General features: G+C 43.2%; 1 protein-coding gene across 1 annotated transcript in view; it reads left to right on the top strand.

The window, feature by feature from the left end:
• LDLRAD3 (low density lipoprotein receptor class A domain containing 3) overlaps positions 1 to 20,422 on the top strand; it is an 85,338-nt gene that overhangs the window by 28,566 nt on the left and 36,350 nt on the right. The window contains exons 3-4 of the mRNA XM_010586030.1: positions 1,040 to 1,165; positions 3,939 to 4,073. Of these exons, the coding sequence (XP_010584332.1) occupies positions 1,040 to 1,165; positions 3,939 to 4,073 (261 nt within the window). The remainder of the gene's footprint in view (positions 1 to 1,039; positions 1,166 to 3,938; positions 4,074 to 20,422) is intronic.

Here is a 20,422-nt window from a genome sequence, read left to right as displayed (position 1 = left end):
AAATAGATGTAGTTTCTGTCCTGAAGAACTGTATAATGGGTGATGGAGAGAAGTACAGCAAGAGATGCAATTCATATAACTCATGTTCCTTTTGCACCCAATTTTATATAAATTGTGCTGAATAAAGGCAGTGCTAATTATAGCATTTTCTGGTTTGAGTTTGATTTTTGCAGCCTGAAAAATACTTTAATGAAGGTCTTTTATGTTTCTTATTGTCCCAAAGACACTAACTCTCTTGATATCTCTGTATTCCTCTTTTCCTTCTCCAGATGTTTCCTTACTCTTTGTACACCTGTCTTTGCCCAAGTTTGCCTCCAGATCCCAAAGATCTCTGAACTTGCTGCCATGTTCATTATCTCTACCTTGGGTTCTTCACTGTTTGGCTTCTCTGAGCAAGCGAGAGAAGCTTGGTGGTGTACAAAATCTAGACTTTTGCTGCTGTTTAGTGTTTGTGGACTCGGCATGACATATAGCTACAGGTTGGGGGGGGCTGTGACTAGTCCAGCTAGACCTTTGCCACCTGAGGACCTGTTTAGATGTCTGTCTCTTGGGCTTATGCCTGAGGCAGGACATTTACAACAGACTTCCATGCAAAAAGGAGACAGTTGCTCTTACTTTCTGTGAAGTGTGACCCTCTATTTTAGTATTTTTCCTCCAATGCTTCTCAGTTGGTCAAATTCATGTGGGTCTTCAAGGGACGGTTAGGAGTACCTGCCTGCCAAGTTTACAAACTTGTACTCCAAAGCGTTGAGCAACTTAAATTTCTCTTGAGAGGTCATTTGACTCGTTTTAAATTTGAATGTTTCAGTCATTCTGGAAATTGTACAAATTGGAAAAAACTGAGCCCAAGCAAGAGAAGTCTCACAAAAAACTTAAAGCAGTTGAAAGCAGGCCATAGGGAGCTTGGAAGGCACCTAACGTTGGTGCCACCAGCACTGCCTAGAGCACCCTAACCTGACTGCTACGTAAGTCAATTTGTAAATTGCTTTGTAAATTGTGTCCCTCATCTTTGCCCTCTTCTGTCTGTATCTTCTCCCAGCGAAAGCCAAATCCAAATGCGGTGCCACATTCTTCCCCTGCGCTAGCGGCATCCACTGCATCATCGGCCGCTTTCGGTGCAACGGCTTCGAGGACTGTCCCGACGGCAGCGATGAGGAAAACTGCAGTAAGTGCCAGCCTGCTCGTGAGTGAGGGAGCTTCTTTGTCCTTCGACTAATTAATACTACTTAGAAAGGAAGCGTCCGTTAGCTTTAGTTCCTGAGTCAAATATTCTCCCTTGTCATTTACAACCCAGATGATCCTTGTGCTTTTCACTTTGTAAATGACAGTCTCTCTTTGTGGTTTTTTTAAGGTCCAGCTCAGTCTTGTTTTATATGTAATGGCTGTATGATGCTTCAAGCCCCTTTGTAACTTTGAAATGAGATTTAAGCTGCACATTTGCTTTGAACAGGTTCTCTGCGCTCAAGTGTAACTTAAATTGGGCAAATATTAAATATGACTTAAAATTGTTTCATTTTTATTTGCCTGTTTCTTGTCACTGAGGAATATGACTTATTTGTTCACCAGCACATTTGAGTTTCTCTCTTTGTGCCTGTTCTCAAACAACCAAAAAGCAAATAAAGTGTTATTTAGTGAAACAGGTTCTTGGAAGGAGAAGGAGGTTCGCAAAGTCAGACGTTCCTGCCAATGTATTAGCCCGAGCTGTTCAGCAGCTTGCAGGGAAGTCGCAGCAGAGAGATGGTCTGAAGTACTACTTGACTCGGGCTAAACCCCCTGCGTGTGGCTGCATAGATCCATTTGCATCTGTAAGTCTAGCAGGGATATATCGTAGCAGTAGGGAAAGGTTATGTTCGATCCAGCGGCTCTGTTGCTATTATCAGGAGCTGGTAAAAGCATGGGTCAGTAGGTGGAAGCTTGCAGCAAATACTTGTTCATTCTCTTGTTGGAGCAGGCTGAGTTTTTCCTTTTAATGACATTTAAAGGTCAGGAGGAGGACAACAGACACCAGCTTTCAAAGATAACAAAGGGGGCAATCTTTACAGTGATCTATCGCTGTCTGCTTCTTGGAGGACTTGCCTTTCTCTGCGTGCTTTCACCCACAGCACGACTATCTCTTAAGGTGCTGTCTGTTGTTTGCCTGGAGAGTCCGGTTTGGGCCCTGGGAGGACTGTGGCAGGGAGAGAGCACCTCTGTGGAGCAAGCGAAGCCAGAGAAAGGAGATTGAAGGCTAAGGAAATTACTTCGGCTTCTGCTAAAACAAGTGGACTAGAAACAAGTTTTGACGAAAGTGCTTTGAATATCCTTGAGGTGGTGGACTGACAAGTGGCAGGTCTCGACTGAAAACGCACCAGCCCGTGGAGTTGGTTAAGAATGACATAATTTCCCATGAGCTTGTAGTGTGTCGCTCCAACGGGACCTTACAGCTGATGATAACATGCTGCTGATCTCCTCGTTTCTCTTTGCCGTTTAAGCACGCACTTGGTATTTTCTGGCATATCCAAGTGTCTGGTCACTGTTTTGCTTATGTAGAGGAACAACACTGTAGGCCCTAAAGTGACCTGGAAAATCAACATGCTATGCAAGTGTGCAGCAGTTTCAGACCAAAGGAGATCTGGCATGTTCATGATAAAATGTGCTTTCGGGGAGCTGGAGGAATTGGTAGTGTTTGTAATATATACTGCATGTTCTATGCACAGCAGACTTTAAAGTTTTATGTTTTTTTTTAAAGACTCTTTAAAGGCAGCTCTTACTTTAAAGAATAAAAAATAGGAAGGCAGTTAGTATTTGGGAACTGTAATCCCCTTGTTATTGTGGCGGAGAAGCACTTTGAAGCAGACAAGGCATCTGAACAGCTTTTTTAAGGTTTTCAATTGGAAAGTTGCATTCTGTTTCAGTCGACTCATTACCAAAAACTGGCGGGAGTTCAGAGAAGAGTGCCAAAAATGATTAAGGGACAGAGAGATTGATTTATGAGGAGATATTAAAAACTGCTAAATTATGTATATCTCAGCTAAGCAACGACTATGTTGGAAGATAAGGCTATATATGCTGTATATGAAGGGTGCAAACACTGTTCAAGGAGGGATTATGTAGTTACGTATGCTGGGCTATAGCTAAGAGTAGAGGGATGAAATTAGAAAAGAGAAAACTAAAATGAATATCAAGGAAACCTCCTTGGCCATGAAGTACAAGAGAAATGTTCAAAACTGCACTGCTTGAAGCTTTAAATGAAACTAGACATAGCATTTTACAGCATATTTACTGCTGGGTTTCGTGTGGGTGAGAAGACTGCTCTATCTAAATGAGTACTATTCTGTTTTTTGCTCTGTGTGCAATACTGAACCTTATGTGAAAGGACTTTCTGGGTGCTACTGTGATGTGCATATTACCCTTAAAAAGGAGTTGAAATTCAAACACTGAGAAGTTGAGAAATGTCAACGTTGCCCTTGTATCAATTAGAAATAGTGAGGAGAATGGAAAAAAGACAGAAGCAGAGGTAAATAAACCACTGCCTGGCGGTTCTCAGCCAGGGTTGTTGGCTTATAATACAAAACTTGAGCTAAACTGAGTTTGCTGTAATGAGAAGCAACAGGCAGTGTTTATGGCAGGCAGTGCTCCCCTCCATATGTCTTCGGTGGGAGCAAATGCTGAGCACCAAACGGTGATCATGATAGGGGCTCTCATGAAAGTGAACAGAAGGCTTATCACAACAGTGGGTGAACTAAATCTCTGCTAATTGTAATGAATCTTGCATGAATTAGAAATTTCAGCTCTCTGTTTAGAAAGACAAGGTTGGTTTGATTGCCAAGTTACTCCCACATACTCAGCGAATTGACCAACTGTTGAGTTGTGACCCATTGTCGTTGACTATTTAACGGCTATTTCACTGCCTGGGTAAGAGAATTTCTAATGAAAGTTCTCACTTTCTCTTTTCGCAGCAGCAAATCCCTTGCTTTGCTCCACTGCCCGATTCCACTGTAAAAATGGTCTTTGCATTGATAAAAGCTTTGTGTGCGACAGTCAAAATAACTGTCAAGACAACAGTGATGAAGAAAGCTGTGAAAGCCCTCAAGGTAGGCACAGGGGTTTATTCTATTCTGTAATATTATACCAACTCCAATTAATGCAGAACAGGCTCAGTAGAAAATACGATTCTGTTTGCTTGCTCTGTGTTGGCTAGAGCTGTGGTTTCCTAATTCTGCAAATAATGAGAGTGATACGTGTGGAGTGTGCATGTGTGCGTGCATACATTTCATTCTCGGTGCTCAGCAGACTGGTATCTTTTTCAGATTAGTAAAAATGCACTTTTGCAGGAAGTGCTTATAATCTGTGATCCAGCGCTCACTGAAGTTGCTGGGAATCCATTTAGTGACTTCTATGAGAGATGGATTGGACCCAGAGGGATCAATAATAAAACTTCAGTTTTAAGTAGTTCAGTGGTCTGTCTATTTACCAGAAAACTAAATCTGTGTAGGCTTAAAGGTTTAGATCCTCATTGCTCAGTTACTTTCTGAAAGGCATGTTTCACTGCAGGACAAGTCTACAGTGAAAGAATCTATTCCTACCCTTCCTTGTGTCTGTATTTAGAGAAAAGGATGAGGACAGGGAAGAAAATTTTTGTTTGAAAATTGTTGTGTATTGAGTCTTGTGACAATCTCAAAACACAATCTCTGGCAGTTTATTTCTTTTTAATTGATGCTATAAGTCTACACCTAGTGCTCCTCAGTTTTGTTTTCTGTAACTTAATACCATAGTATTTTATAAAATGTGAATTGTACATGAATGACTTGAGGTTAACAGATTATGTGTATTGGGCATCAGCTGCTAAACATTGTAATGTCTGGGTTACTACTGAGAGATCGGAGTAGGCAAAAAATGGGAGATGGTGGATATTTGCAGGGGAGATGTGATCTTCTTGGGCCTATCGGAAGCAGGACGCATGAAGAGAGATAAAGCAGGGTATGAAGGAAGAAGAAATTGGGAAAATTGAAGGAGAATGACTTTAATATCTGGCTGCACTGATGATTTAGTCCGTTGTGGAAGAGAAAATAATTCTGAGCTTAACATGGTGATAAATATTCTTGACCGCTCGCAGGGGAAGAGGGAAAACACGCAACAGCAATGCTAACAAAACGGAGTTTATAGCAACGGTAGGTGACAATCTTCTGTGCCATTCCTCTGCCTAACCGATGAGCTCTTTCCTTTGGCTCCATACGTAAGGGCTGAAGGGGTCATCCAGGTAACTCCCCTGCTGGCTGGGCTCCATCGCAGCCTGGGAACACAGCTCGGATGGGATCGGAGCCTCGGAGAGGGGGTCCGGCCTGCCCCTACCCTCTGTCTGGGGGGGCAGAAAGAGCTGCTGGGGGACGAGCGCCCGGGTACTGCTGCTGCCTCTGCACCGAGGGCTGCGTTGTTTTTCACTGCAGGCCTAAGGCAGCCTAATAGGATTAATGCGGGTGGTAAGGTTTCTTGCTGGTTTTCTTGGGGGTTTTTTGTTGGGGTTTTTTTTTTTTTTCTTTCTGGCTTCTGAAGCTTAAAGCAGCAGTGTTCTTTTCCAAGGTTGAGATGACTGCTTCTTCTGCAGATTAATTGGCTGGATTGCCTCCAGGTTGTTTGTTGTCATGACAATCTGCTTTTGGAAGTGACTGTCAGGCTCAGGAGAAGAAAAGAGCTGTATTTCATGAAGCCGTTAATTTTGTCTTTATCTTTGGTCCTTCTGGAAAAGTCAGATTAGTAAAATGGTTAAGCAAAATAATTCTGTTTGATTCTATGCGTAAAAGCCCCAAACAAGGAGGAAGGAGCTCTCTCTCCTTAGGACCAGAGCAGCGATGGTTTGTGGGCTTTTTTATTAGAAATAAGAGCCCAAGTACAGGGTTGGGAATGAGGAGTTCCCGAAGTGAAATGCTGGCTGCGGGGAGCATGTGTGATTGCCTTTGCCCTTTGCCAGCTCAGAGCCTCCCTGAACTGCCATTTTGCTATCTGTAAGTGGACAATGCTCGTGTACCTGTCTTTCAAAGTGAGGATTAAACAGTATAATGTGCTCAACTGTCCGTCTGAATGTAAATGATGATTCCCTCTGGAGTTTGCAGCTATGGGTATGTCTGTCCTGGCTTCCAAACACACCAACTACTTTGTGTTAATTGAGAATTAGAGGCTACTGTGGACAGTGTTTCATTTCTCACAATTCTTTCTACAGCAGATCTAATTACTGTAATTACAATGAGTTTCATGTTAACACACTACCCAAGAATCCTGGTCATTAGCTAGAACTCAAGTGCTCAGGGTACTTAGGGACCGAACAAAGCAAATCGGTAGGGTATTATAAAATCAAGATAGAGGGTTTTCTTCCCACTAGCTATGTTACCATGTCAAATGTGGTAGCTTTAGTTCAGTGTAATTGAGTGTAGTCTGGCATACGATATTGCCCTTGTGTGCTATTTTTCTATCTAAAAATGTGTTGATTTCAAAATCACTAAGCTTCTGAACCATTGTGTGATAGCGTCATTATCATCATTTAACAGATGGGGAAGAGGGGGCATAGATCGGCTAAACAAAATGCTCCCAGAGTGACATCCCAGCTGGTAGGAGTAGAGCTTCATCCGTGCTTGTCTGCATCAGGACGATGTCGTGAAACTTAATCAATGTTTGCAAACTGTTTTGAGATACTATGATAACATATGGAATAGAAGTGTAAATTATTAATTGGTACTTTGCTCTCCTCCTGCTCTTGGGTATACTGACAAGCTTTTTAAATTAACACCTCTTCCTACTCCTCCACGAACTTCAAAGGCCTCCTTTATCCTGCTGTCATTGCTGGAAAGCTCCAGTAGCGTATCGGTTCGGTTTGTGTCAGATACTCCTCCATGCATAAAGAGCCCTTCAATCCAGAAGGGTCGATCTGCAGGCTAGGAAAACAAGAATGTGACCCCCTACTGAAAAACGTATTAACCCAGCTTTGACATGGAACACTTCATCAAGGACGGTACATTTTGAATAATCGCTTTGCTAGCATGCTGCAATCTGAGATGAGCCTGAAGCCGTGGGTTTATAAAGGTTAATTTTAGTCATAAGTAGGGGTGGATTCACTTGAGGGGAGGGAAACAGAGGCCCGAGGATTTAGTTGTGAAAATGGGAGGAAGGTCAAATTTTTGAGAACAAGTTCCTGCCCTCCTTTCTTCTCGCTGCTTGTAACTGAGTGTTGCACATCTTACAAAGGTTTGCATGTCGTGGGGAAAGTGTCAGTTTAAAAACTTCAACTGTGACAATTTAGCAGCAAGTCAAATAATTCTGCTCTAATTCCCAACAGTAATTATTTGTAGCTCTTGTAGCTGCCATGGTAAACTTCAGAGACGTTCCCTTAATCCCATCCCAGCTATACTTTGGTCATCTCTGGTTTCCAGCATTGAGGCAGTCCGGCCAGACGCTTCCCTTAGTCTGGAATGTGGTGTATTCATCACAGTATGTGCCTGAGTTTGGGGATTGGATAGAGAATGTAGTTCTTGGATTCTCCACAGGAGTCGTTATTCCAGTTTTAACATCACTTGCAGTGATTGGAAATTTCTGCTCCTGTTCCATACTTAATGTATCTTAATCCAGGAAAGTTTCTCTCCCCCATACACTTTTTTTCTCATTAATTTAAGATCTCTCCCTATGCCTTGAATTAGCTGACAGTGCTAATCATTCACAGCAGCTACTCTGGGTGTACTCCTCGGGCCTGCCTGTCGCTGAGGGGGTTCCTGCTCTGTGGCAGGCATCCACTCAATTGGAAGGGAATTCTTCCTCCTTCGTATTTTTCAACAACCATGTAAATTTGTTCAGCTCTAGGACTGTATTTAATTTTTTTCTCTTAATTGCTTTTTATCTAAATGTGTCTTCACAGTGTTTCCTCCTTTACTTTCTCCTCTATTTTGTACTTTTAGTCTAGAACGCTTTAACATCAACAAAAGTGTACTGGATATTTTAATTCAAACTCCTTTTCCTTTCATGGCCCTTCTTTTCTTTCCTTCTAAGTTTGTTAAATACCTTTATTAGCTTTAACCCTGTTGCCTAGGAAAGGGGGTTTTATTGCTGCGAGTCTATATTCACTCTGACTGCTGCTGTAGAGAGAGGCTCTTGGCTTCAGTAATCTTCCTACAATTCTAGCTCTGTAGCTGTTAGCAAACAGTACCACTGTGGTCAAGTTATAAACCAAATGTTTTGCAAGTGTCCTGAAGTTGATTCCTGCCCTATGTTTCTACAGTGTATTTGGTAATGTCCACTGTTACACATGTGGATACCTCCTTTTTTTATTTTTGCATATTTTTTAATTGAATTTGTGTTAGGATTTTCATGTACACCCATATTCTAAAACAGATTTAGAAGCATATACAGTTGTCAGCAGTCTCTGTTCTTCCCTCTGTGGCATGTATAAATTGCTTGTATAAAAATTAGCAGCATATTAAAAAATGAAAAATCTGACCCTGTGTCATACAAGTGGAAAACAGTTCAAAAGGTTGACTTATTAAAATTAATTTTTAAGTGGTAATATAAATTCTGTACTGAATTCTGTGGATTTAGGTATAGGTGAGACAAAGTTGGAAGGGTACTGGCTGAAATGGTAAAACGCTATGGCCCATTGCTGGTGTTTGCATGATTGAGTTGCAATGCAAAGTGGATTTTAGAACTGACAGCCAAGTGGAACAGACATACTCTAAATTTCAATGGAATACCACAAAACCTGATTTATGAAAGACAAATAGCTCCCAGAACATCCCACTCCGTATGGAGCTTGTAACCAGCCCTTTGCACATGACAAACTGAAATTCTGAAATTCCCAAATGCTGTGGTGTCACTTAAACATCCCAAAGCTTTATAGGCTGATCCTGGCTGAATACATTTCCTTTTATTGAGTCTTTCTTTGACTCATTATTGACTCAGTCTGTAAACTGAAGCTCAACTTGCAATTATTGTGCATCAGCTCAGCCCATATTCAGCCTACAGCAGGAATTTTATACTCAGAGGCAGACTAAATAGAAGCAGAAACTTAAGGAAGGTTACAAATAAAATGTCGCTGAATGTTTTATTGAATGAAGGCTTTGCCTGAACATATTTAGCTCTCTAATATCCCTGGTTTATAACACTTGCTAGATGGAAATGCTTTTGTCAGCTGTGAATTCCTTCTTTTCTCTGTTCCTCTATTCCCTGATTAAGTCCAGGCTTCATCTTCTTTCCCTTTTTCTCTCCTCATAAGATTAATTATTTGAGAGGATTCTTGTCAAGAAAAAAATTGATGCATCGCATGGAGACTAAAAGGTAAGGTGAGCTACAGCAGGCAGATGTTCATATTTGTTGGTATCGATATTTCAGATGACTGGTAAGTTCATCTGTGCATTTCTTTCAACATCATGTGGACTCTGTGGTCCCTGCTGCCTCCCAGGCCAGTCTGTTGTTTGTAAAATTGATTATTGATCACTTCATTTGAACAGCAGACAATAACACAGGCTTTATTGTAGGTGGTCCCAGACTCATTCAGAAGCATGGTAACTTCTGAGAGGGACTGAGAGAGGAATTCTTACTTCACCGTGGCTTTGCAATTAAAGTAGTGTAACATAGATATGGAGATCTCAGGGAGAGGTCCAGGCAGCTGGTACAAGTGGATTTGAGTTGCTACGTCTCGCAGCTCCCTGAGCTTGCAAAGATGCCAGGGTGTCGTGGTTTAACCCCAGCCGGCAGCTCAGCCCCACGCAGCCGCTCGCTCACTCCCCTCCGGTGGGATGGGGCAGAGAATTGGAAGGGTAAAAGTGAGAAAACTCATGGGTTGAGATAAAGACAGTTTAATAGGGAAAGCAAAAGCCGTGTGTGCAAGCAAAGCAAAGCAAGGAATCCATTCCCCACTCCCCACAGGCAGGCAGGTAGGTGTTCAGCCATCTCCAGGACAGCAGGGCTCCAGCACGTGTAACGGTGACTTGGGAAGACAAACACCATCACTCCCAACATCCCCCGTTCCCTCTTCTTCCCCCAGCTTTATGTGCTGAGCATGACGTCCTACGGTCTGGAATATCCCTGGGGTCAGTCGGGGTCGGCTGTCCCGGCGGTGTCCCCTCCAACCCCTTGTGCCCCCCCAGCCTGCTCCTGGTGGGGTGGGGGGAGAAGCAGAAAAGCCCTTGGCTCTGGGTGAGCGCTGCTCAGCAGGAACGAAAACAGCCCTGTGTCACCAACACTGTTTCCAGCACAAATCAAAAAAACACAGCCCCATCCCAGCTACTGTGCAGACAATTAACTCTATCCCAGCCCAAACCAGCACACGGGTTTTGTTGCAGAACAGGCCTATGTACCTAAGGAAGGGTTGTTTTGTGGATCAGCATGTTGCTCCTGCAGTCACTTTGGCCTAGCATTTTGGCAGAGTAATAATAGACATGCTGCCAAAATGTTAGGCTACCATTGTTTGGCGAGCAGGTATTCTATTAAAAGCAACTATAATGTGGGAATAGACAAGCAATGACTTCAGGTCTTTAAATGGACAACAAACTTACTTAAAAGGGTGTTTGTAGATCTGGGAGGTGTCCAGCCTCTTCTCATCTCCTGTTCAGCCCACCTTTGATGGCTTGAAGCTCAAAGCAGTTATCAGCAGGTGATGACTTGGCTAGCGTACAAATCAGTTTTATGACCTAGGTCAAATCTTAGACAAGGTGTTGTATCACTGGGGGCTCACCATGCTTGTCAACAGCTTCAGCAGGGAAAAAAAAAGGAAGAGGAGGAGGATCTGGCAAGTATCACCTTGCCCTAAAAGCAATTCCTTAGAAGACAGTAAGGACAAGGAACTGACTTTGTGTCTCCGGCTCATATTATGCCTGTTCTGTAGACAGATGGACTTCGGGATGCCAATGGTAGCCTTCCCTCAAGGCACAGCTTATTCCCATGATGGAAGTGCCATTGTTATGGGAGTGCCTCAGTGGCCTCTTGCTGTAATCCCATGATTTTTTTTAATTTTGGTTGCTGGGGCTGAAATTGCTGTTCTCAAGCTAGTTACAAAAGCAGCACATGCAGGTGGTAACACCATCTATCAGCTACTCTCGCTTCAGCCCGTGGCTGATGAGGGGAGCTGGGAATTGAGACTGTAAATGGCATGGTTTTTTTCTCACCTGTGCAGAAATGAAATATGAGCTCTTAACAATTGTGTCCAAATATTTTTACCTTCACTTTGTGGCATTTATGCCTAATTAACAGTTCCAGGAAAAGGTGATGACAGGAATATCCAGTTTCTTTGCCTGTGCTTCAAAACTCCAAAAACAGGTGATAAAATGTCACGCTAGAGGAAGGCAGGTTTAAAATAATGGACATTCTTTTTCCTCATTGTTCTTGAGGCTAATTAAGTTCTTTCTTGAGCTCTCATTAGTAAAAATCAATTCCTTTCAAATATGTTTTCCACAAGTTTTAACAGCATGTAGGTGTTTTAAATATATGATATGAATTGGCATGGCATGTCATGTCCCGGCTGCTGAATTGCATTAACTTTTCCTAGATGTCAGTGTCATTTAATGGTGCAGAAGGCCTCTGTTGCTGGACCATAGGTGCCAGCCTCCAGTCTTTTTGCTGTCAATGGAAGGAATCCAAATAAAAGGCACAGATGTTAATCTTTGACATGCTGTAAAACAAAATCAATTCCAGGTAAGGTGACCAATTGTTTTTTCTACAGTTACTGGAGAAAAGGATTATAGCATTTGTATTTAAAAATGAAACTTTAATTTTTGTTAGTACAATTTCAGTACTGGGACAACCTGGTTTTTACTGGAAAACGGTAGTTGTGGTAGCAAACACGTGTCAGGGAGGAGCCACAGCAAAGGTTTCCTGGGTTAAGTGCTGAAGAGAAGCTCTTGCTAGCAGAGCTGGAGTTAGCTTGGCTGTCTCTTCTGTTTCTAGTCCTAACCCTCGTTCATCAGACCAGCCTGCCCCAACCTGTAATTCTACTTCCAAGCCCAGCTGGGAGCTGATCTGCATGGCTCTCCACCCAGGTCTGGCCCATCAGCCCTGCAGTTTCAGTCAAACGGCAAACCTTGTTCTTTAGCCTGATTATTAACATTAATCTTAGCTAAGTGATAATTCTTCAGCCTAAATCTAGCTTTGAGACCTGCCTGCATTAACCAGGGCAGCAAAAGGTCTGAGGTTAATTTATGCTTCGGTGCCTTTGCAAATCTTGCTCTGGCATTGTGGTGTCTGTGACTGCTAGTTAGAATCGATTTCCCAAGGTGAACTATTGAGGAAGCTTGCTACATTCACCAGTTTGCCCAGGGACTTGGGCAGAGAGCGCAAGAGTTTTCCTTTCTTGCTTTCTAGGAGTTGGGCTGTTCTGTTTGGGCAGCAGTGGAATTGAATAGAAGGCCAGTTTTGCTGCTCAGACCTGTGAGCAGGAGAAACGGCTCCCAGCAACCTGTGTGTCAGACTTTGGGGTAGGTTTTTTATTTTATTTTGTTTTGTTTTCCCCCTGCAGCTGCCAGCAGTAAAGTTGGAAGCTGTGGCTCCTAATGTGTCAGGCTGCACCTCTGTCCCCAGCTGAAACCAGTTTTGCACATGGTTAAAATCTGTATCTTTTCACAACTTCAGTTATATCTGGGAATAATTTGTGACATGTGAGCTCTGTCAAAGCTTGTGTGCGTGTTCTTACTCAAATGTAAAGCCACAAGCAAAGCCAACATGACCAGGTGTAAAAGTGTCTCTATTCAGATGTTGTAGCAGTTTAATACATGATCATTTATGTAATTGACCTAAAGCAGCATGTTTTCAGTGTAGACAGTCCCCTGGAGCAGGGTTACCAAGGTCTGTTGAAAAGTTTTACTGACATCTGCTCAACAAGAATAAATGCAGAGACTGCAGGTCAGCCAGATGTCTCTGTAGCTAGAAACTGTGCTGGTGCAATGCACTTAGCTCGTAGGAAGGAGAGCAGCTAGAAACGCAGAATTGCCCTCAGAAATGTAGGCGACCCCATGTGTGCAGGACCTCAATAGGTCTGGGCATTTTGTGTCCCTTATTTTGAGAATCCTTGCTTAGAGTAATTCTGTTTTTTCTCTAAGTGGTTTCACTGTGCTGACATAGCTACAATTTTACTCTGCCTTACAGAGAATATGATTTTATATCATCTTATAGGAGAAATGAGGATATGAAAAACTGATTTTGGGGGAGATACGCCACAACTGAGGTGGTATGAACATCAAAGTGTTTCTACCAGACCTCACTATGTCTTCATACCCACTCCTTCCAAATGCTGGTCCCAGACAGGTCAGCAGGAGTGTTAACTTTACGCAGCTGAAGCAAATAACATTTGTTTCTTTATTGCAGGTCACACTTAAGTTGCTGTACCAGTGTGTTGTATTCACTGTGGAGCATAAATTGCTCCAGGGTGATTTTTAAAACCCGAGCAAGTTGCCAGCCAGTGTTCCAGAGAAAAGTATTTCATACTGCCTGATCTAAAACTAGCACATGAAACTTGATAAGCAAGTGGATTACCACAAAAAAGAAAGTTTCTTGCCAGGCTTTATATTAAGCAGAGATTCATCCTCAGCCAAGCATTTCAGTACCTGTAAATCTGTGAAGGATGAGGCTGTTGAATTCTAGCTTTCCCTTCTTTGCTGCTCTCGCATTAAAACTTGTGTCCCAGCATCTGTTCAAGCTTCCCTGGAAATCTGGGCACCGCAGCACATTTTCTTCTGCCTGCTAAAAATTGTGAAGCGGTGAGAGACATCACACCAGTCTTTAGTCTGTGTGCTGTTCCTTGAGCTTGCCAAACTAACTCATGCTCCCATCTCACATTACCAGATACTCTCTGCTAATTTGCTATAAGGGATTGTGTTAAAAATCCATATTTATGAGGGATGTTAAAAACATAAAGCAATTATATGGTTTTCAATTACATAAACATCAACATGCAATGGGAATTAGAAGCTGAATAATTAATTTTCGGATTATTTGTAATGTAGAGTTTATGCAAACAGTAAGACTTGGAGAACAAGCAGGGAGAGGAGTGCGGAGGGTACAGTGTCATTAAGTGCCCTTAGTGTCTCTATTCAAATTCAGTTCAGATGTCAAAGTAGGCATTGCCTCTTAAGGGAGGTAGCAACCCGGCGAGTGGGAAGCCTTGGGCGCAGAAGTGCTGTTCGTACCTATGCCCTATTAGTGAAGAAGCGTTTCCACTAACATGGCTGGCGGCTGGGACAGTGCGGGTGCCCATGGATGTGTCCTGAGCATGGAGGTGGCAGCAGCTGGAGCCACCTGATGCTCCCTGCTCTTGGCGTGGTAAATGACCTTGGGCATTTGGGGTTAACATCTGTCATACGCCTGATCTCTATTTTACAGATGAAGAATACCAAACTTATAGCTTTTGGAAGATTATAAAGTCATTCGAAGGAAATAAATATCATTAATCATTTCTGAATATTATCTGTCACCTGAAGTGCACCAACCAGTCACTGTGGGGTCAGGGCATTGGTGCTGAATTACATCCTCCAAGGCTTCAAAGCGGAAGCTTTCAAGGCTTCGTTTATTCTCGTAGCATTACTGCACCACCATAAATGCAGTAATTACCAGCTAGTTCTTAAGTGGAAGTAATTCTGAGGATCCGATGTTTTTGTTAAGAGGTTAGGAAATGTGTTACACTGCACTAAAAGCCGTGGGAATTAAAAGCTGGCTTGTTCCATTTGATCAACTGTTTATTCTTAGATCGTCATTTCCCTTTGCCTCCTACATGCTGAGTAGCTAGCAAACACCAACCTCGTTTTAGTGATGGCTGTCCAGGAAAACGCTTTTAGACTTTTTGAGACAGGTTTTTTCTGTGGCAAATAGTGCTCAGGATTTACCCTCTACAGGAGAAGACTTAGGACTGTCCTTCTACAGAACAAGTTCTAGAGCTGAGAGTTTTCTTTGAGAAAGGTTTTCTGAACTAAAACTTGAACTACTGTGTCAGTTAGCTTTGAAGTCCATGGTGGCTGGAGCCTTGCCAACTGGTTTGCAAGGAGGTGGTTTGGACTTGGCTTGAGGGAAAGGGATCGTTATGTGCAGTTAAATGGAAGCTCTGCAAGGTATTTGGCACTGATGCTTGTAAGAACCCATAGCTATAGGAATACTGTATGGGAAAGAGTGTCCTTACAGTGACTAACTTGCTGTCAAATTTAATTGTCTTTTTTCACACTCTAGAAGGAGAAAACAATAAGCATGTGACTTTAGGAAAGCAATGCTGTAGGGGAAATTATATCCTTGTTTGATAACCGGATGGCTCTCGTCAACCAGGAGAAGGTAGATGAGAAGACCATATGTTCTGTTCCAAAGCTAACAAATTCCAGGCTGAATTTTTTCTGTTGTTTTTGCTTGCTATTAAAGCCAAATTTGTCTGACCAGATTGGAACAGGTATGTTGGTGATTGGTTAGATAGAGAGGTTCTTCAGAGGTGGGCTCAGACAGCAGGGTAGCTACAGCAGGTATGAGAGGACTGAAGGAGCTGTTGCGATAAAAATGAGACAAAAGAGCCTGCCTTGCAAATAGGGGGTGGAGATCATAAGTAGGGGCTTAAGCCATGTTCAGGTTTTTTCATTGTTGTAGTTGGGTTTTTTTGTTGTTTTTTTAAATTTTGTTTTATGAAAGGATCACTTGGCCATAGTCTTTCATTTGCTGTCGTGCGGGAGCCAGGTCATATAATTAAGACTGAGACAGTGGTAACCTTCTGCTCTTACGCACACACGTTCAGTTTTGTGATCAGCTGCCAAGGTTTACATTCCTGAGCCCAAATTCTTGCTCTTTCCATTGACCTCGCAGCACAAGTGTGATTGAATCACTGAGTGTTTGCAGAAGCCATTGCCGGTCTCTCCCTTGTTTTCCAGACTGCCTTTTCCACCACCTCTTGATATATAAATCCCAGAGAGCTGGTGATTAGTTGACGGCCATAGGAGATCAGATTCTAGACATGACTGATAATTGCAAGATAATATCCAGAGAGTACCTTCCTGGCCAAGCTGGATGTAATTCAAAACTCCGTACGTGAAGGAGCCCTGGCGGGAGGTGCCTGAGGAGACGTGCAGAAGTGGTACCGTGAGCTTGTGTGTTGGAGAGAGATTGCGGCACGATGCCTTTGCAAGCTATACGGCCTGTCTGAGGTAGAAATGAAGCAACACAGAAAAACACTACGAGTAATGGGTTTCCCAGGAAGGTGCAGTAATGCTTTTAGTCTGTGCCTTTCTTATCTGTACATCAGTAATACGGTCGGTCTTTCCAGAAAGCCGAGTGTAAATATGGAGTAGAGAAAACACACTGAACCCGTTCCTGTGCTCTTTCATTCATTGTTTCATCCTCACTGTATTCCCTACTCTCACTTGTTGGAAAAACTCTTCAAGCAGTTTATTAAGTTTTTGTTTGTAAAGAAATTAAGTGTAATTTGTGCTTCCCCCTGTTTGTTTGTTGTTGTTGTTTTTTAATTTGCCTTCTTTCCTGAAAGTCATTAAGGGCTTTTCCTCACTTGCTCCTGTTGTTTGTTTGCTTTCTGGTTTCTTTCTCTCTTTAGTTTTTGTATCCTGCTCTTTCTTCACGTGTTTGTTTTTGGCTTTTCTGGAGGTATCAAATAAGAGGAACTATACATTAAGCCATACTCAATCCACTACCTACAGTTAAAATACTACAAGGTTTTGTTTGTTGCCCTATTCAGGTAAATCTTTCCTACTCAATCATTGTTCTCATGTTTTAGCGTCACCCTGGAGGGGCAGGAAGTGGTCTAGGCTTAAAACACACAAACAAATACAAAAAACACCACAAAACCCACATGCAGGATAAATCCTACATCTCCCTGAGAAGTCTGGGTATACATTCCTTTCTGTTCCATCCAGCTCTTTGAGACGGGCCACATCTCTCCTCTCCAATATGAGTGCCAGACAGTGGCCCTCTACAAGAACATTGCCAGCTGGCAGTATTTATAGCAAATGTGTGTTTCTCGATTATAATTTCAGCAGAAATTTAATACTACGAGTTTAATGGTGTCCGCAAGTCACAATCAGGTGAGAAAAGGAGTCAAATTCTGCTCCAGTTGTGCTAAAGCTGTTAGAGCAGGAATTTCCTTTCTGCCTATTTACCACATGATTTGTACTGCTAATATTTTATGGCCTCGATTTATAGCGTATGTCACGAGTTCCTCTGATGCTGCTAGCAGTTCCCTGCCTGTGGTCTGCGAGGTGGGAGCAGTCTCCCCATGCTTTTGACATGAGGTGTGTGCGTTGGTCCCGTTGGTGGGACGCGGGAACCAAGCCCTTGCAGTGGAAGGGGACAGGTCCTGAAAGAAGTTGCTGCACTGAACATCTGCTAGAGGAGGAGGTTTCCACAAGAAGTGGGTTAATAGCCCAACTTCTGGCGTGTAAGCTGGGTGCAGCACAGGGCAGCAAACGCAGCATTGCAGCAGTTGGCGTGCAGAGCAGGAACGGCACTCAAGTTGCCCGCTCATATATTAAAGGGGAGGAGGGAGAGGAAACCTTTGCAGCTGGGTTGAGTGCAGGCTGCCACCAGCAGTTGTCTTGAAGCATTCCTCACTGCTGTGAGATCCCTGAACTGCGCTTCGTGGTGCTTCAAGAGGAAAACCTCCCCTCCGCTTTTGATGCTTTTCAACCACAAGTCTGCATCATTTGCAGCAGGGTGGAGTTCTCTGCAGCACTCTTCCCCAAGCTCTTCAGGAGCTGATTGAGGAGAGAGGGGAGGGAGGGGGGGAAATCAGACTTTTTCAATTCCTTCCTTTCCAGGGGCTACAGGATTGCATCTCTAAAACTGTTATATTACTCTTATGGCAGCTGCCTCTGGAATTGCAATCGCAACATATTCTGTCTCTTCTCCTGGTAGCTAGAAGGGGCTTCTTTAGCTTTTTCCTTTTTCTCTCTTTTCTTTTCCATACCCTTTTCCCTTCTACTTTTACTACACAGTGAGACAGCCAGGGAAATGAAGAGGATGCTGCACACCTCTGGCGTTTTCACAGGAAGGAATGTGTCTCTCTCTCTTGTGTATGCTATGGCTATATCTCAACAAGAAAGCCAGAAACTATGGTGGTGGATTTTTTTTCCCAAAGTGTCTGTTTAGATGCTCAAGTAAGGCCAACTTTTAGTAGGTTCTTTGGTCTTAGGCATATTTGAAAAGATCACCCTTTTTATGTAAAGTCAATTTTTTTAAAGGGAGGTAAATAATGAAGCACAAAAGAAAACTTAATGCAAGCAAAACTTGTCCCTGCTTGCAAGAACACTGACTTGAGCAGATATCATGCAGACTTTCTTTTCATTTCCCTCCTTATTAGAGGCTTCAGAGAGGTTTCTCCATTGCTTGACAATTCACTTTGCCCTGTGCAGCACCACTCTGTTGTGCTTTGTTCAGCGTAAGTTTCAAGGCCTCTGGTCCTGAGGATTTTATTACCATTCCTGAGCTATCACTGTACCTGCAGTTCTCACAAGTTTTCCTGTTCTAACTTCACCTCTGCTCTAGGGCCAGGTAAAACTCTTCAAGTATTACATTCCCTACCTGGTTTCTTGGCCTCTATAAGCCTGTAGTGCAGGTCACTTATTGCAGGTACAGAATGACTCTAACCTTTACCTTTCCTTTCTGTTTTGCATGCAGTACAAACTTTCTAGGTCTTTGATTTCCCAAATAGGGGAATGGATTTATCTCGGCTGTTGTGGGTGAAGCAGCTGTTGAGGTTAGAGAGCTCTGCCATATACCGGGCTGCTTCTGCACTTTCTATGAATCGTACAGTTGAATGTGCACCCTGCATTTGATAAACACTCCATCCCTTCTGCGTTTTTTATGAAGATCTCGTGGACCAGTTGTTGCTGAGTCTTGCTAAATAACTCTCTTGCAAGAAGATTCTGCTTGTCCTGAAGTAGGATGATGTAGTGCTGAGCTTGTCTTCTGCCTTGTTACTTTTCCAGTGGTTAGGTCAAGCTGAATTCAGGCCCATTCTGTCATTAGGAACTTATTAAACTACTGCTCTCTGGCTTCATCTTTAAACGTTGACCTTTCTGTTGGCATTTTGTGTGTGGTTCAACCTGCCCTGATCTCCTTCTGTCCTCTGTGTTTTATCTGTTCCCCCCACCCCCACCCCCAAGTCTTGTGTGTTTGCATAGGTGCTTCATTTCAGAGGAGTACAGGAGGGATGCAGATGTTATGACTTCATTTTTTGTTATTTATTATACTGTTTGGGCTTTTTTGATCTCTGGAACTCAAAACAATGATCAAATAAGGATTCTCTTTCGTTTGTCTTGGCACTAGTTTCTCTCTCCATGGATGGAAGTGACTGAGGTTGGTTCTCACAGAGTCGGTGACTGGTGACTCATGAATCCATCCTTAGTCCAGCTGAATTTATTACCTATTTCTGTTTTAGCTGGATCTCAATTTCCAAACCCTTATTCTGCCCTACATAGTTTACGTTCGGTGTTTCAGGCTGAAAGTGCATCTTGTGTGCCTGGGGGGGAGAACCTCAGAGGTTTCCTTCCCCCTTCCCGTTTTCTTGTCCCTCAGGCAGGATCCAGTTCCCGGTGGGCAGCATGGAGATGCCCTGAGGAGCAGGGAGGGGAGCTGGGTCCAGGTCCTCGTCCCCAGCCCGGCCTGGGGAGCAGCCAGGTCCCTCTGGAGGGGATGGACGGACTGTGCCCGGTGTCCAGCTGCTGCAGCCTCAGTGAGCGCTCGACGGCATCTCTTTTCTTAGGCACTTTCAAGCTGCGTGCAAATGATTTCGGGAAGCAGAAACGTGTTTTACTGGCCAAGTATTGCGCAAAAGGTCCAGAAAACAGACCTGGTTAGGACGAGACCTTCCTTGGGAGGGTAGAAGGAGGGGAGGATGATAACAGTTGTGTGGGTTTTTACTGCCTTTGGAACAGCACCTGTCACAGCTTACCACTTACTTAGATCTGTCTGCTTACTGACTTGTTTGTTTCCATTTCAAACCTGGATATAATTAACGTAATTTTATAAGCATGAGTGTATAGAAAAAGGGTAATACAACTCGAGGGACCTTGTTCTTCAGAGCGTTATGTATACTGCTTTCTCTGGCGGTTCCTTTTGCAGAGCAGTTTATGTGCAGCTTCAAAGTATTTATCCTGCTTAAGAGCAATGTTAAGTATCTTAATTAGCCTGGAAAATGTTCCGGGCTTTTTATGCTTTAATATACTATAAAGATATTTTCCGTGGCGAGACTTCAAAGTGACGTTTCTACAATTCCTTTGACTGTGCAAGCGGGCTGTCATATTCTCTAGAACTGTGTGAGCTACTTGCTGACATTTTTTTCCTTTCAGGACGCCTCATCAGATGAGATGAGGTTTTTGCAGATAGGCCCACAAGCCAGGTTCCAGAGCGTCAAGAAGAGTTGGTGCCACATCTCCAAGCCTTTTATAGGAAGAGGGAGGGAGAAGGCTTGAGGCAAGGTGTATACGCTTCACTGGTGTGG

This window comes from Haliaeetus leucocephalus, unplaced genomic scaffold (genome assembly GCF_000737465.1).
Source record: "Haliaeetus leucocephalus isolate CR32 unplaced genomic scaffold, Haliaeetus_leucocephalus-4.0 Scaffold138, whole genome shotgun sequence".
NCBI lineage: Eukaryota > Metazoa > Chordata > Aves > Accipitriformes > Accipitridae > Haliaeetus > Haliaeetus leucocephalus.
The sequence above is the reverse complement of the archived record's forward strand: the minus strand, read 5'-3'. Positions and strand labels throughout refer to the sequence as shown.